At 37.8% G+C, this 15332-nt stretch overlaps 1 protein-coding gene across 1 annotated transcript; it reads right to left on the reverse strand.

The window, feature by feature from the left end:
• Positions 1-1298: 1298 nt before the first annotated feature.
• Positions 1299-15001, reverse strand: LOC115922576 (alanine--tRNA ligase, cytoplasmic-like). Its single transcript, XM_030981642.1, has 7 exons — positions 14454-15001; positions 13469-13614; positions 8903-8990; positions 7730-7876; positions 6745-6890; positions 3160-3367; positions 1299-1447 (listed from the first exon to the last, which is right to left on the reverse strand). Exons 1-4 carry the CDS (start codon positions 14538-14540, stop codon positions 7826-7828), a joined length of 372 nt encoding a protein of 123 aa, XP_030837502.1. The 5' UTR covers positions 14541-15001; the 3' UTR covers positions 1299-1447; positions 3160-3367; positions 6745-6890; positions 7730-7825.
• Between the last annotated feature and the right edge of the window lie 331 nt (positions 15002-15332).

Raw genomic sequence — 15332 nt, forward strand, 5'->3', positions numbered from 1 at the left:
GGGCGGTCTAATCCCTCCTGTAAACTATGGCAGATAAGCTTTAAAAAATGTATAATTTTAAATTACAGTGCATAAGTATTAGCCCTATACCCGATGAGGCTGACGAGTGTGTATGTGTATATTGTATAAGGGGATGTGTATATAACCCAATTATATTGTACTGGCACCATGAAAGCTCTCGTGTTATAAACAGCTTCGCGGGACTCGAACCCACCCAAGTAAAATAAAAAAGAGTTTACAGCAAACATGAAGCTATATATTAAAGTTCATTAATAATAGCAGTTTGTGTCATATATATTTAAAAGAATTCGCACTTTAGGCATGCAAAAGATTAAATGTAATTTTCTTACACCGTAACGAACGTTTCACATCATTTCTTGTAATTCCAGTCCTTAATTTCAATTTCACAGTATGAAATATGAGATAAATGGAGATAGAAAGAGGGAACATGATGAGGGAAAGTGGAAGTGGAAGTAGAAGTAGTAAGGAAGAGCAGGTAGGGTAGTATGAAATATGAGATGAAATGCACTTGAGAGAGAGAGAGAGAGAGAGAGAGAACAAAAACACAGGGAAAGTTGAAATTGAGATAGTGAGTGAAACCAATATGATGGAAAGTGGCAGTTGAGATAGAGAATGCAATAAAAAGGGGGGGGGGGGTGATAATAAAGACAGAGAACGTGGAGATGGTTATAGAAAGAGGGAACATGATGAGGGAAAGTGGAAGTAGAAGTAGTAAGGAAGAGCAGAGGTAAGGTTGTAGAGTAAGGTGGTAGCAGAGGTAGTAATAAAAGTAAGGAAGAGCATTGTCCATTCAGGAGAGAGAAAGAAAGACAGATGAGGGAGGGGTAAGAAATATTAAGATATTTAATGATTGCCAGATCTGGCGAGAATGAAAGAGGGAGGGGAGCAAGGGAGAACGGATAGGGTGGTAGTGGAGGTAGTAGAAGTAGTAAAGAAGAACGGATAGAACGGTCATTTTTCCTGATGGTCAGGTCCTTGTCCATTGCCCTTTGTTGTAGGCATACCGCCGCCCTCTTCATGTGTTCCTCGCTGGTCTGCAAAGTTACAAAAGAACAAGATTATGTAATAAATACAAGTTCATTTAAAGTTCACTCAGGCATTTCAACCATTATGACAAGAAGAGAAATAGATGAACATGTTCTTTACTGTCTATTGACCACAACTTAAGCATACTATTTTAGAGTAAATTTGGGAAAAAAAACAAAAATGTAATGAATAAAATACCAAGCTGGTGGCTAACCTCTTGCGATATCGATTTAAAAGTGGCTATGTGCCTGTCGTAGCTAGAGGCATTGACTGTTGGGGTTGTACCCAGGATGGTCAGCAAGTTTCTTGAGCCTTCAACTGCCAAACCACCAACCTCCGTTGGTCAGAGTAGTCCTAGGGTTTATTTCTGCAGATTTTCCAGGTCCTTTGCATGAATTTTCTGAGGAAAACAATATGAGGAAAAGTGACATTTGAGATAGAGAATGCAATATAAGGGACAATGACAATTGAGAAGGAAATGAAGACATGATGAAAGAAAGAGGAGATTGTGATAGAAAGAAGGAACACAAACAGCATGTTTCTATTAGTTTTACTGAAATTATCCGGTTCATTTGTTTTCCGGAAAATAGCATATAGTACCAGGGAATGGGCAGTTTCTATCTACGCGTATTATCCGGATAAATACACTGCTCTGATTTAGTGGGTTAAAAGGTTGTGAATAAGTTGGCATCGATGCCTAAGGCACCGCAAAGTAATGTGGGACTGCTAGGTCCACCTGGGATTTTAGTGGCGAGGTAAAATATTCCGATCACGTGATTACTCTGATTTCAGGTGTCACTCCGTTATATGTACTCAATCGGAACGGCGTGAGTTTCTGCTAGGCCTACTTAGCTTTGGCCTAAGTAGTAGGCTTAGGCTCCACTCATTTCTAATGAATTGACCACTAGAAACATCAAATTGGGTAGAACAAAGAATTGAAGCATAATAAGGGGGAGGAGGGGGGGGGAATTAGAAAATGTCCTATGTTTAGTGACGCTGACAACTTTTATGCACCATAACGCAGCAATCAGAGACCTTTTTTGAATTTTTCCTTGTATATGCTAGGTCAGGACGGCTGTTTTATGTCTTTACATTTTATGTGTAAATGTCAATGCCAACAAATGCGACATACAAAAAATAAGGGGGGGGGGTGGATCTTCAACATGTCGATGCTATACGGATGCTGAACATGAACATTCTGTATTCGTGCATTAACGTAGCCTTCATATGCCTTTTTTGAATTTTTCCTTGCAAATACTAGGTCAGGAAAGCTATCTTTATTATCGTACATGTCTTTGCATTTGATATGTGAAGTGTCAATGCCAACAAATGAGAAATACAAAATATAAGGGGGGTGAATCTTAAACATGCTGGTGCTGTACCGACGCTGCAATATCATGGAGATTTAGTATTTGCACAATAACGCAACAATAAGAGGCAAAATTGAATTTTTCCTTGCATATGCTAGGTCACGTCAGGAAAGCTCTCTTTATTATCGTACATGTCTTTGCATTCTATATGTGCATTGTCAGTGCCAACAAATGAGAAATACCAAAAATTAGGGGGGTGAATCTTAAACATGCATGCTGGTGGTGTACAGATGCTGCGATAATCATGGCCAATCAGTATTCGCACAATAATGCAACAAACCAAGGCTTATTTTTGATTTTCCCTTGCATATGCTAGGTCAGGAAAGCTCTCTTTATTATCGTGCATGTCTTTGCATTCTATATGTGAACTGTCAATGCCAACAAATGAGAAATACAAAAAATAAGGGGGGTAAATCTTAAACCTGCAGGTGCTGTACTGATGCTGCGATAATCATTGACAATCAGTATTCGCACAATAATGCAACAAAACGAGGCTTATTTTTAATTTTCCCTTGCACATGCTAGGTCAGGAAAGCTCTCTTTATTATCGTGCATGTCTTTGCATTCTGTATGTGCAGTACCAATGCCAAGAAATGAGAAATACAAAAAATAAGCCTAGAACAACAGCCATAAGGGGGTGAATCTTGAACATGCCGATACTGTACGTACCGACGTCCGAAGCTGCGATATCATGGGCATTCAGTATTAGCACAATAACACAATAAAGTGTAGTCCTACTTACCTTATGGCTTATTGCAATTATGCTTTTTGGCATCTAACAAGTAGACTAATTGATATAAGATCTATCTGCTTCACAGTCAGAGTCATACCAGGCAGAGGCCTAATGCCAGGCCTGGAGTTTCGGCGGACAACCTTCCTGTGTTTAGGGGGGAGTGCTTGTTGTTCACGCAAAGTTGCATATCTCACAAAGTTGTGTACAATTTCATGACCTATCGAGAGAAAGTGGATTGATCAAAGTCTAAATTAGTATAAATGGACAGTCAGATAAATATAGGGCACAATACATTTCAAAACTCACCATTTAAATGAATAATAAGAGCTGACTGCCCGCTGGAATGAATCTACTTTTGTTTGTTTAGTTTCTACTGTTACGTTGATTCGTTTGTTATTGTGTGAAGCTCCCTCTACGTGAGAAAAGTACAAATGGCGGGAATTGATGGGAAAAATTAATTTTTGTATTACTTTTTAAGGAAAAAGCATAACAATTAATAAAAAACCAATTGCAAGAAAGTAGGCCTGGATTATCAAAGATCAATTGGAGTATGGTATATTTTGTGGCTTCAATGTAAAAATGTTTTTTTAAAGAACTTTTGTAGAGCACCTATTTTTTGGCCTACACTGTACAAACCTATGGTGAATATTAGATTTTTCGTATTTCGGGGGATATTTTTGTTTGCTAATATTTTGGTTTTATGATTAAAAACAAAGAAACAAATGAATATTTAATGTTAAATAGGGTTTAAATGTTAAAATTAAAGCAGCCCCCAAGTCATATCTTCAAATTTCAGCCCAAAAAGACTAATTGAAAATTTGCCAAAAAGCGAATTTCGAGAAATAGCGTCCTAAACTTTTTTTTTGAAATTGCTTGTAATTAATTAAATAATTAACCAATTTTGCTAATTTTTTCAGGATATGCTCATGATAAGATGCACTAAGCAGTGCATATTTTATTTAAATTTATAAGGGCCTCGATTAGTCCGACCTTTTTATCACCTCAAACAAAAATTCATATGGTCAATTGTTATCCTCAGTTTTACTTCATTTTTTAGAGAAATGAATAAATCATTTTTTAAAGTGCTAGTTTAAAGAAAAAAACCATCAGGGCTTAGGAGTTAGTGGCCCCAACCGCTATCTAGCAAAATCCTTGAGTTTAATAGGGGTATTAAACCCTATGAACCAGCAAAGGTACCAAAGGGTAAGTAAATTTTTACTAAAGTACCATTTTCAACACTTTTCCATATTTGAAATTTAAAAAGCAGATCTGTGAAGATTAAGCAACTCAATAGCTTTCATTTTAAAAAAAAATGAACAAAATCGATGAAGAATTGTGTGAGCTAATGACATTTTCCAAAACAGTGTATAGGACATACACCGGCGACCCAAAAATTACACCGAGGCACCTTTAGAGTTCAGGTCAATTTAATTACCGGACGAGCATTATTCCGCCGCAATACTCATGTTAGATGAAAGCCCAACTATCTAAGAGTCCACCTTAAAAAACCTGAAGGAAATCGACCAAGGATAACTAAATTAGAAGCAATTATAAAAAAAAAAGACCGATTCTATGAATCTAATTAGGGTTAGGGTTAAACAATAAGATTATTCATCATCCTTATTCTTCTGCCTTGCTTTCATAACTGTTTTTTATTATTACTTTTATTACTCCTTTTTTCCATTGCTCTATCATTATTTATCAATCTTTACTTCACACATTCTTCTTCCTTGCTCATTGTTTTTCATTTTTTTTATTCCGCTCAAAAATAGTTGTTCGTCATTATTCATCCTTCTTATTCTAGTTCTCTGTCAACGGATGACATTTTTAATAAATATTATTTTATCAATACAAAGAACTTATAGTGTCACCATTATTACCTTTATTATCATTATTTCTCGTTACTTTTGTTAATAACATTGATTCTGTGTTCACTGTGCTTGCTTCTCGTTAGCCGTTTCTCGTCCGCCTTGAAATAGTTTGTATCGAGGCGTTTCACAAACATTTTTTAATCCGTAAATTTGTTCTCATTATGAAAATGTGTTTTATCAATACAAAGAACTTATAGTGTCACCATTATTACCTTTATTATCATTATTTCTCGTTACTTTTGTTAATAACATTAATTCTGTGTTTACTGTGCTTGCTTCTCGTTAGCCATTTCTCGTCCGCCTTGAAATAGTTTGTATCGAGGCGTTTCACAAACTTTTTTTAATCCGTAAATTTGTTTTCATTATGAAAATGTGAATCGCGCCTACACGTACATGTACACGTGGTAAGCACGCGCACGCACATTCTTCTGCAAGCAGAGGTGACTGGTGTGCGAACGGGTGGAAAATAGTTCATCACTTCTTTCATTTCTACGTCCAAATTTGTACTCAGTTTTAAGATCAAATGTATGTGGAACAAAATCACATCTCAAAGATATTTATTATTCAAGTTTGAAACTGCCTCCATTTTCTTCTCTCTCTCTCTCATAATAGCGAAAGCAAATAATACAATCACACCTTGCAAACACAGTCATGTATTGTATGCACACAGAGTGTAGGCTGCTATGCACCGCGAGTTCTTTGTTTGACCGACCATCCGATTACGTAATGCGATTTAAAGGTCTGTGAATACATTACGAAACTGGCCTTTCTTAGGCTCTGCAAGATACATACATGTTTAGAGTTTGATGCTAATCCGTCCATCGGTTCTAGTGATAGTGTGATCACAAGCTGTTTTTGCATACATAATGAGCAATGTGACCTTTGACCTCGTGACCCCAAAATCTAATCACTTCATCGGCTCTGCAAGATACATACATGCCCAAAGTTTGGCGGGAATCCATTAATCGGTTCTTGAGATAACGTGATCACAACAGACTTGCCAACCTCTGGAGTTCAAAAACTGTATTCGTTAATCCCAAAAGTTGTATTTTGCTGACAAAAGTTGTATTCTTAAAAATAAACACGCGACTGTTACGCGGATCAATGCCTCTTAGAGTTCCTACATACAGGAAGATTTTTTTTTTATGGATCATTGGTTGAATATACATGATTTCGTCACGACTGGTGTGTTCGATGAACCAATGAACATCCCAAATTGCCGATGTGAGATGCTTTATAGGACAGAATGGGCATTTTGCCATTGAAAATGGCACACACACACACAAAATACCAACAACAACAAAAAATATTTTAAAAAAAATAAATAAAAAAAATAAAAAAATTGAAAATCATATTCTATTGAGAAAAATCGTACTGTCGTATTTGCTTCTAAAAATTGTACTAAATACGACTAAATCGTACTGGTTGGGCAGGTCTGTCACAAGAACAGACGTACGGACAGACGAACAACCAGAAAACATAATGCCTCCGGCTAGGCTGTAGCAGAGACATCAAAATATTATTATTATCATTATTATTATTAAGGCATAAATATGTGTGTTAAAAAGGTTTTTTAAATTTCATCTTATGTATTATGTATCCCTTGTGTTGTTAAATAGAACCAAACTTTAGGTAATTTAATGTATGGCATGTAAGGTATTGCCAACCATTAGACTGTAATAGGATCAAATGAGGGCTAGAAAATCCATTCAAAAGGACTCACCCTCTTCCAACATTATCTGGCCAGCTTCCGTCCAAGAGAACTATGGTCAATGTGCAAATATGATCAGCCACTACCCTGTAAGCCATGTCTACACCATCAACATCATCTGCTCCAACGTTCCCTGTGTATAGACGCACTCCAGTCGCCTGAACAAAGTAAGAGAACACAAATTATATTACATCTCTCTTTATTTCAATATCTTACTATTTTCCTAATAGAAAAACCATGAAGAGTAAAGTGAATAGGAGCCTAGAAGTGTAATAAAGAATGTTATCAGTGAAAAATACTATTAAATAACGAAGATCAGCTGTAGGTACAAGCTGCAATTTCCATGCAACATACAGCTTGTTCCCAAATGCTGTGGTGAACGTGGGTGCTTCGAGCATACTGCACTTTAGTATCTCATTAGGTGTTCACACATATACAAGCATTGCTTTTTAGTGGACCTGTCTGTTTCCAACATGTATTTCTACATTTGTTTTAAATGCTTATAATTGCTTCGTAATGTTTTGTTGGAAACATGAACAAAATGAAATTGAAATTGAAACAAAAAGATAAGTGAGTACAGATGAACCCAAGTTTGGCGGGAATCTATTAATCGGTTCTTGAGATAACGCAATCACAAGCTATTTATACATACGTAATAAGCCCTGTGACCTTTGACCTCGTGACCCCAAAATCTAACCACTTCATTAGCTCTACAAGATACATACATGACCAAAGTTTGGCGGTAATCCATTAATTGGTTCTTGAGATAAAGCGATCACGAGAACGGGACGTACGGACGGACGGACAACCAGAAAACATACTGCCTCCGGCTACTTTGTAGCGGAGGCATGAGAATAAGTGCAGAGTGAAAGTTCAGGAACATTTCAAGAAAGAAATATGTCATCTTTAAATGAAAACTACCAACATGGTATACTGCTCTCACACAATATGATCCCATATCTCATCAAAAAGGGAATTTCCCTGTTCATGATCTTACTTGGTCGAGTTTCTTGAATTCCGACACCTGTGCAAAGACATGCTCCATAATGTGTTTAGCGTCGGTTGAGTCTGCCGGTAGCTTCATGCTGATGGTTTAAGATGTCTCCACACTCATGAACATGATACTCCAGATGATCTTCAGTACCTGCGGGGGAAAGAGTCTACATAAAAAGGCCTTTGTTCTGATATGACATGGAATGGTTTTGTATGCCCTTCGGGTAAAGAGATTGATATAATAGTTGTGTTTAGAAGAACTTATGAAGGGGTTATACACCATGGGCAGAATTTTTTTGGGGTTGTTCAAAGCTGTAAGCATTTCAAAGGACCAGATATTTTTCTTCCGGGTACTACTTTGTTTTGAAGATGAAAAAGCTATATTTAAAAGGAGGGCAAGGGTTGCAGCCTCCTGTAGTGATTAGCCCCCAAAAGCAGCAGTTTTGACATGTCGGGCCTTTGCCTTTTCGTGTAGGACCAATTAAAAAAACATCACCACCTTCATAATCTAAAACCACATCCCCAACATCATCAGCTAAAAACATGTAACTCTCATCATCAGCTAAAACCACATCCCGATCAATATCAGCTAGAACCATGTCACTCTCATCATCAACTTAAACCACATCGACATCATCATCAGCTAAAACCACGTCACTCTCATCATCAGCTAAAACCGCATCTACATCATCATCAGCTAAAACCCCCTCCCATCATCATCAGCTAAAACCACATCCCCATCAACATCAGATAAAACCACATCCCATCATCATCAGCTAAAACCACCTCGCTCTCATCATCAGCTAAAACCACATCCCCATCAAAATCACCTAAAACCATGTCACTCTCATCATCAGCTAAAACCACATCCAATCATCATCAGCTAAAACCACATCCCCATCAACATCACCTAAAACCATGTCACTCTCATCATCAGCTAAAACCATGTCACTCTCATCATCAGCTAAAACCACCTTCACATCATCATCAGCTAAAACCACACCTCCATCATCATCAGCTAAAACCATGTCACTCTCATCATCAGCTAAAACCATGTCACTCTCATCATCAGCTAAAACCACATCCCCATCAACATCACCTAAAACCATGTCACTCTCATCATCAGCTAAAACCACATGATGACTGGTTTTAAATTATGGTGGTGATGTAGACTTACCGCTGGTTGAAGAGGAGGCAGGGGCGCCACGAATCGGGGTTGAATCAGCGACAGATTTTCATGCTTGAAGTTGAGTGCTTGATACGCTCTGAAAAATTGAAAGGGGAAAAAAACGCAACATCTGTAAATGCAATTTCATCATACAAATCAAAATTTGATTTGTACTCAGATTCTTCTACAATTTGGAATATTACGGTAAGCAGATTTATTATTTGAAGTAAGGTAGTTTTACAACACAATGCTCTTCCCACAACAGAACTATCAAATGAACATATCAGAACAATTGCCCTCACGTCACTGCCAATTCAGCTGTATACGCCTTAATAATTCAAGCTTGCAAGTATGTATATTATTATTCTCTGAAGCTCTGAGGAATCAACAGCTTTAAGTCCTATCTGAGAGACTGAGTAATTAAAAAGAATACCTTATACAAGCACTAAACCAAGGTTAATCCTTTCAAAGACCAACACTCTGTCCACTATGCTCTTTTGCAGACATGAATCCAATACCCAAATTAATTCTTTGCTCATAGACTACTAACTGCTACGACTCATGATCATTTGATCCTTTCTTTGTTCTTTTCTTCTGTTCTTCTTTTTTTAAAAACAATTAATATTATCCATTAATCCATTAATCGTTTCTAGAGATAACGCGATCGCAAGCTGTTTTTGCATACATAATAAGCCATGTGACCTTTTACCTTGTGACCTTAAAATTTTATCTGGTCATTAGCTCTGCAAGAATTATACATGACCCAAGTTTGGCGGTAATCCATCAATCGGTTCTTGAGATAACGTGATCACGAGAACAGACGTACGGACAGACAGACAACCAGAAAACATAATGCCTCCGGCTAGGCTGTAGCAGAGACATCAAAATATTATTCTTATTATTATTATTATTAAGGCATAAATATGTGTGTTAAAAAGGTTTTTTAAATTCCATCTTATGTATTATGTATCCCATGTGTTGTTAAATAGAACCAAACTTTAGGTAATTTTAATGTATGGCATGTAAAGTATTGCCAACCATTAGACTGTAATAAGATCAAATGAGGGCTAGAAAATCCATTCAAAAGGACTCACCCTCTTCCAACATTATCTGGCCAGCTTCCGTCCAAGAGAGCTATGGTCAATGTGCGAATATGATCAGCCACTACCCTGTAAGCCATGTCTACACCATCAACATCATCTGCTCCAACGTTCCCTGTGTATGGACGCACTCCAGTCGCCTGAACAAAGTAAGAGAACACAAATTATATTACATCTCTCTTTATTTCAATATCTTACTATTTTCCTAATAGACAAACCATGAAGAGTAAAGTGAATAGGAGCCCAGAAGTGTAATAAAGAATGTTATCAGTGAAAAATACTATTAAATAACGAAGATCAGCTGTAGGTACAAGCTGCAATTTCCATGCAACATACAGCTTGTTCCCAAATGCTGTGGTGAACGTGGGTGCTTTGAGCATACTGCACTTTAGTATCTCATTAGGTGTTCACACATATACAAGCATTGCTTTTTAGTGGACCTGTCTGTTTCCAACATGTATTTCTACATTTGTTTTAAATGCTTATAATTGCTTCGTAATGTTTTGTTGGAAACATGAACAAAATGAAATTGAAATTGAAACAAAAAGATAAGTGAGTACAGATGAACCCAAGTTTGGCGGGAATCTATTAATCGGTTCTTGAGATAACGCAATCACAAGCTATTTATACATACGTAATAAGCCCTGTGACCTTTGACCTCGTGACCCCAAAATCTAACCACTTCATTAGCTCTGCAAGATACATACATGACCAAAGTTTGGCGGTAATCCATTAATTGGTTCTTGAGATAAAGCGATCACGAGAACGGGAAGTACGGACGGACGGACAACCAGAAAACATACTGCCTCCGGCTACTTTGTAGCGGAGGCATAAGAATAAGTGCAGAGTGAAAGTTCAGGAACATTTCAAGAAAGAAATATGTCATCTTTAAATGAAAACTACCAACATGGTATACTGCTCTCACACAATATGATCCCATATCTCATCAAAAAGGGAATTTCCCTGTTCATGATCTTACTTGGTTGAGTTTCTTGAATTCAGACACCTGTGCAAAGACATGCTCCATAATGTGTTTAGCGTCGGTTGAGTCTGCCGGTAGCTTCATGCTGATGGTTTAAGATGTCTCCACACTCATGAACATGATACTCCAGATGATCTTCAGTACCTGCGGGGGAAAGAGTCTACATAAAAAGGCCTTTGTTCTGATATGACATGGAATGGTTTTGTATGCCCTTCGGGTAAAGAGATTGATATAATAGTTGTGTTTAGAAGAACTTATGAAGGGGTTATACACCATGGGCAGAATTTTTTTGGGGTTGTTCAAAGCTGTAAGCATTTCAAAGGACCAGATATTTTTCTTCCGGGTACTACTTTGTTTTGAAGATGAAAAAGCTATATTTAAAAGGAGGGCAAGGGTTGCAGCCTCCTGTAGTGATTAGCCCCCAAAAGCAGCAGTTTTGACATGTCGGGCCTTTGCTTTTTCGTGTAGGACCAATTAAAAAAACATCACCACCTTCATAATCTAAAACCACATCCCCAACATCATCAGCTAAAAACATGTAACTCTCATCATCAGCTAAAACCACATCCCGATCAATATCAGCTAGAACCATGTCACTCTCATCATCAACTTAAACCACATCGACATCATCATCAGCTAAAACCACGTCACTCTCATCATCAGCTAAAACCGCATCTACATCATCATCAGCTAAAACCCCCTCCCATCATCATCTGCTAAAACCACATCCCCATCAACATCAGATAAAACCACATCCCATCATCATCAGCTAAAACCACCTCGCTCTCATCATCAGCTAAAACCACATCCCATCATCATCAGCTAAAACCACATCCCCATCATCATCAGCTAAAACCATGTCACGCTCATCATCAGCTAAAACCCCATCCACATCATCATCAGCTAGAACCACCTCCCATCAACATCACCTAAAACCATGTCACTCTCATCATCAGCTAAAACCATGTCACTCTCATCATCAGCTAAAACCACATCCAATCATCATCAGCTAAAACCACATCCCCATCAACATCACCTAAAACCATGTCACTCTCATCATCAGCTAAAACCATGTCACTCTCATCATCAGCTAAAACCACCTTCACATCATCATCAGCTAAAACCACACCTCCATCATCATCAGCTAAAACCACACCTCCATCATCATCAGCTAAAACCATGTCACTCTCATCATCAGCTAAAACCACGTTCACATCAACATCAGCTAAAACCACACCTCCATCATCATCAGCTAAAACCACACCTCCATCATCATCAGCTAAAACCATGTCACTCTCATCATCAGCTAAAACCACATCCCCATCAACATCACCTAAAACCATGTCACTCTCATCATCAGCTAAAACCACATGATGACTGGTTTTAAATTATGGTGGTGATGTAGACTTACCGCTGGTTGAAGAGGCAGGGGCGCCACGAATCGGGGTTGAATCAGCGACAGATTTTCATGCTTGAAGTTGAGTGCTTGATACGCTCTGAAAAATTGAAAGGGGAAAAAAACGCAACATCTGTAAATGCAATTTCATCATACAAATCAAAATTTGATTTGTACTCAGATTCTTCTACAATTTGGAATATTACGGTAAGCAGATTTATTATTTGAAGTAAGGTAGTTTTACTACACAATGCTCTTCCCACAACAGAACTATCAAATGAACATATCAGAACAATTGCCCTCACGTCACTGCCAATTCAGCTGTATACGCCTTAATAATTCAAGCTTGCAAGTATGTATATTATTATTCTCTGAAGCTCTGAGGAATCAACAGCTTTAAGTCCTATCTGAGAGACTGAGTAATTAAAAAGAATACCTTATACAAGCACTAAACCAAGGTTAATCCTTTCAAAGACCAACACTCTGTCCACTATGCTCTTTTGCAGACATGAATCCAATACCCAAATTAATTCTTTGCTCATAGACTACTAACTGCTACGACTCATGATCATTTGATCCTTTCTTTGTTCTTTTCTTCTGTTCTTCTTTTTTTTTAAACAATTAATATTATCCATTAATCCATTAATCGTTTCTAGAGATAACACGATCGCAAGCTGTTTTTGCATACATAATAAGCCATGTGACCTTTTACCTTGTGACCTTAAAATTTTATCTGGTCATTAGCTCTGCAAGAATTATACATGACCCAAGTTTGGCGGTAATCCATCAATCGGTTCTTGAGATAACGTGATCACGAGAACAGACGTACGGACAGACAGACAACCAGAAAACATAATGCCTCCGGCTAGGCTGTAGCAGAGACATCAAAATATTATTCTTATTATTATTATTATTAAGGCATAAATATGTGTGTTAAAAAGGTTTTTTAAATTCCATCTTTTGTATTATGTATCCCATGTGTTGTTAAATAGAACCAAACTTTAGGTAATTTTAATGTATGGCATGTAAAGTATTGCCAACCATTAGACTGTAATAAGATCAAATGAGGGCTAGAAAATCCATTCAAAAGGACTCACCCTCTTCCAACATTATCTGGCCAGCTTCCGTCCAAGAGAGCTATGGTCAATGTGCGAATATGATCAGCCACTACCCTGTAAGCCATGTCTACACCATCAACATCATCTGCTCCAACGTTCCCTGTGTATGGACGCACTCCAGTCGCCTGAACAAAGTAAGAGAACACAAATTATATTACATCTCTCTTTATTTCAATATCTTACTATTTTCCTAATAGACAAACCATGAAGAGTAAAGTGAATAGGAGCCCAGAAGTGTAATAAAGAATGTTATCAGTGAAAAATACTATTAAATAACGAAGATCAGCTGTAGGTACAAGCTGCAATTTCCATGCAACATACAGCTTGTTCCCAAATGCTGTGGTGAACGTGGGTGCTTTGAGCATACTGCACTTTAGTATCTCATTAGGTGTTCACACATATACAAGCATTGCTTTTTAGTGGACCTGTCTGTTTCCAACATGTATTTCTACATTTGTTTTAAATGCTTATAATTGCTTCGTAATGTTTTGTTGGAAACATGAACAAAATGAAATTGAAATTGAAACAAAAAGATAAGTGAGTACAGATGAACCCAAGTTTGGCGGGAATCTATTAATCGGTTCTTGAGATAACGCAATCACAAGCTATTTATACATACGTAATAAGCCCTGTGACCTTTGACCTCGTGACCCCAAAATCTAACCACTTCATTAGCTCTGCAAGATACATACATGACCAAAGTTTGGCGGTAATCCATTAATTGGTTCTTGAGATAAAGCGATCACGAGAACGGGAAGTACGGACGGACGGACAACCAGAAAACATACTGCCTCCGGCTACTTTGTAGCGGAGGCATAAGAATAAGTGCAGAGTGAAAGTTCAGGAACATTTCAAGAAAGAAATATGTCATCTTTAAATGAAAACTACCAACATGGTATACTGCTCTCACACAATATGATCCCATATCTCATCAAAAAGGGAATTTCCCTGTTCATGATCTTACTTGGTTGAGTTTCTTGAATTCCGACACCTGTGCAAAGACATGCTCCATAATGTGTTTAGCGTCGGTTGAGTCTGCCGGTAGCTTCATGCTGATGGTTTAAGATGTCTCCACACTCATGAACATGATACTCCAGATGATCTTCAGTACCTGCGGGGGAAAGAGTCTACATAAAAAGGCCTTTGTTCTGATATGACATGGAATGGTTTTGTATGCCCTTCGGGTAAAGAGATTGATATAATAGTTGTGTTTAGAAGAACTTATGAAGGGGTTATACACCATGGGCAGAATTTTTTTGGGGTTGTTCAAAGCTGTAAGCATTTCAAAGGACCAGATATTTTTCTTCCGGGTACTACTTTGTTTTGAAGATGAAAAAGCTATATTTAAAAGGAGGGCAAGGGTTGCAGCCTCCTGTAGTGATTAGCCCCCAAAAGCAGCAGTTTTGACATGTCGGGCCTTTGCCTTTTCGTGTAGGACCAATTAAAAAAACATCACCACCTTCATAATCTAAAACCACATCCCCAACATCATCAGCTAAAAACATGTAACTCTCATCATCAGCTAAAACCACATCCCGATCAATATCAGCTAGAACCATGTCACTCTCATCATCAACTTAAACCACATCGACATCATCATCAGCTAAAACCACGTCACTCTCATCATCAGCTAAAACCGCATCTACATCATCATCAGCTAAAACCCCCTCCCATCATCATCAGCTAAAACCACATCCCCATCAACATCAGATAAAACCACATCCCATCATCATCAGCTAAAACCACCTCGCTCTCATCATCAGCTAAAACCACATCCCATCATCATCAGCTAAAACCACATCCCCATCATCATCAGCTAAAACCATGTCACGCTCATCATCAG

The sequence above is a fragment of the Strongylocentrotus purpuratus genome, unplaced genomic scaffold (genome assembly GCF_000002235.5).
Source record: "Strongylocentrotus purpuratus isolate Spur 01 unplaced genomic scaffold, Spur_5.0 spur5_scaffold_12, whole genome shotgun sequence".
NCBI classification, from domain to species: domain Eukaryota; kingdom Metazoa; phylum Echinodermata; class Echinoidea; order Camarodonta; family Strongylocentrotidae; genus Strongylocentrotus; species Strongylocentrotus purpuratus.

Bases quoted from the DNA above. Each gene is read 5' to 3' on its own strand.
- LOC115922576 (XM_030981642.1), bottom strand. From the start codon at position 14,540: ATGAAGCTACCGGCAGACTCAACCGACGCTAAACACATTATGGAGCAT. The intron at 13,615-14,453 runs GTAAGATCATGA...TACTTTGTTCAG, and splicing joins AATTCAAGAAACTCAACCAA to GCGACTGGAGTGCGTCCATA. The intron at 8,991-13,468 runs GTGAGTCCTTTT...TCAATTTTTCAG, and splicing joins CCAGATAATGTTGGAAGAGG to AGCGTATCAAGCACTCAACT.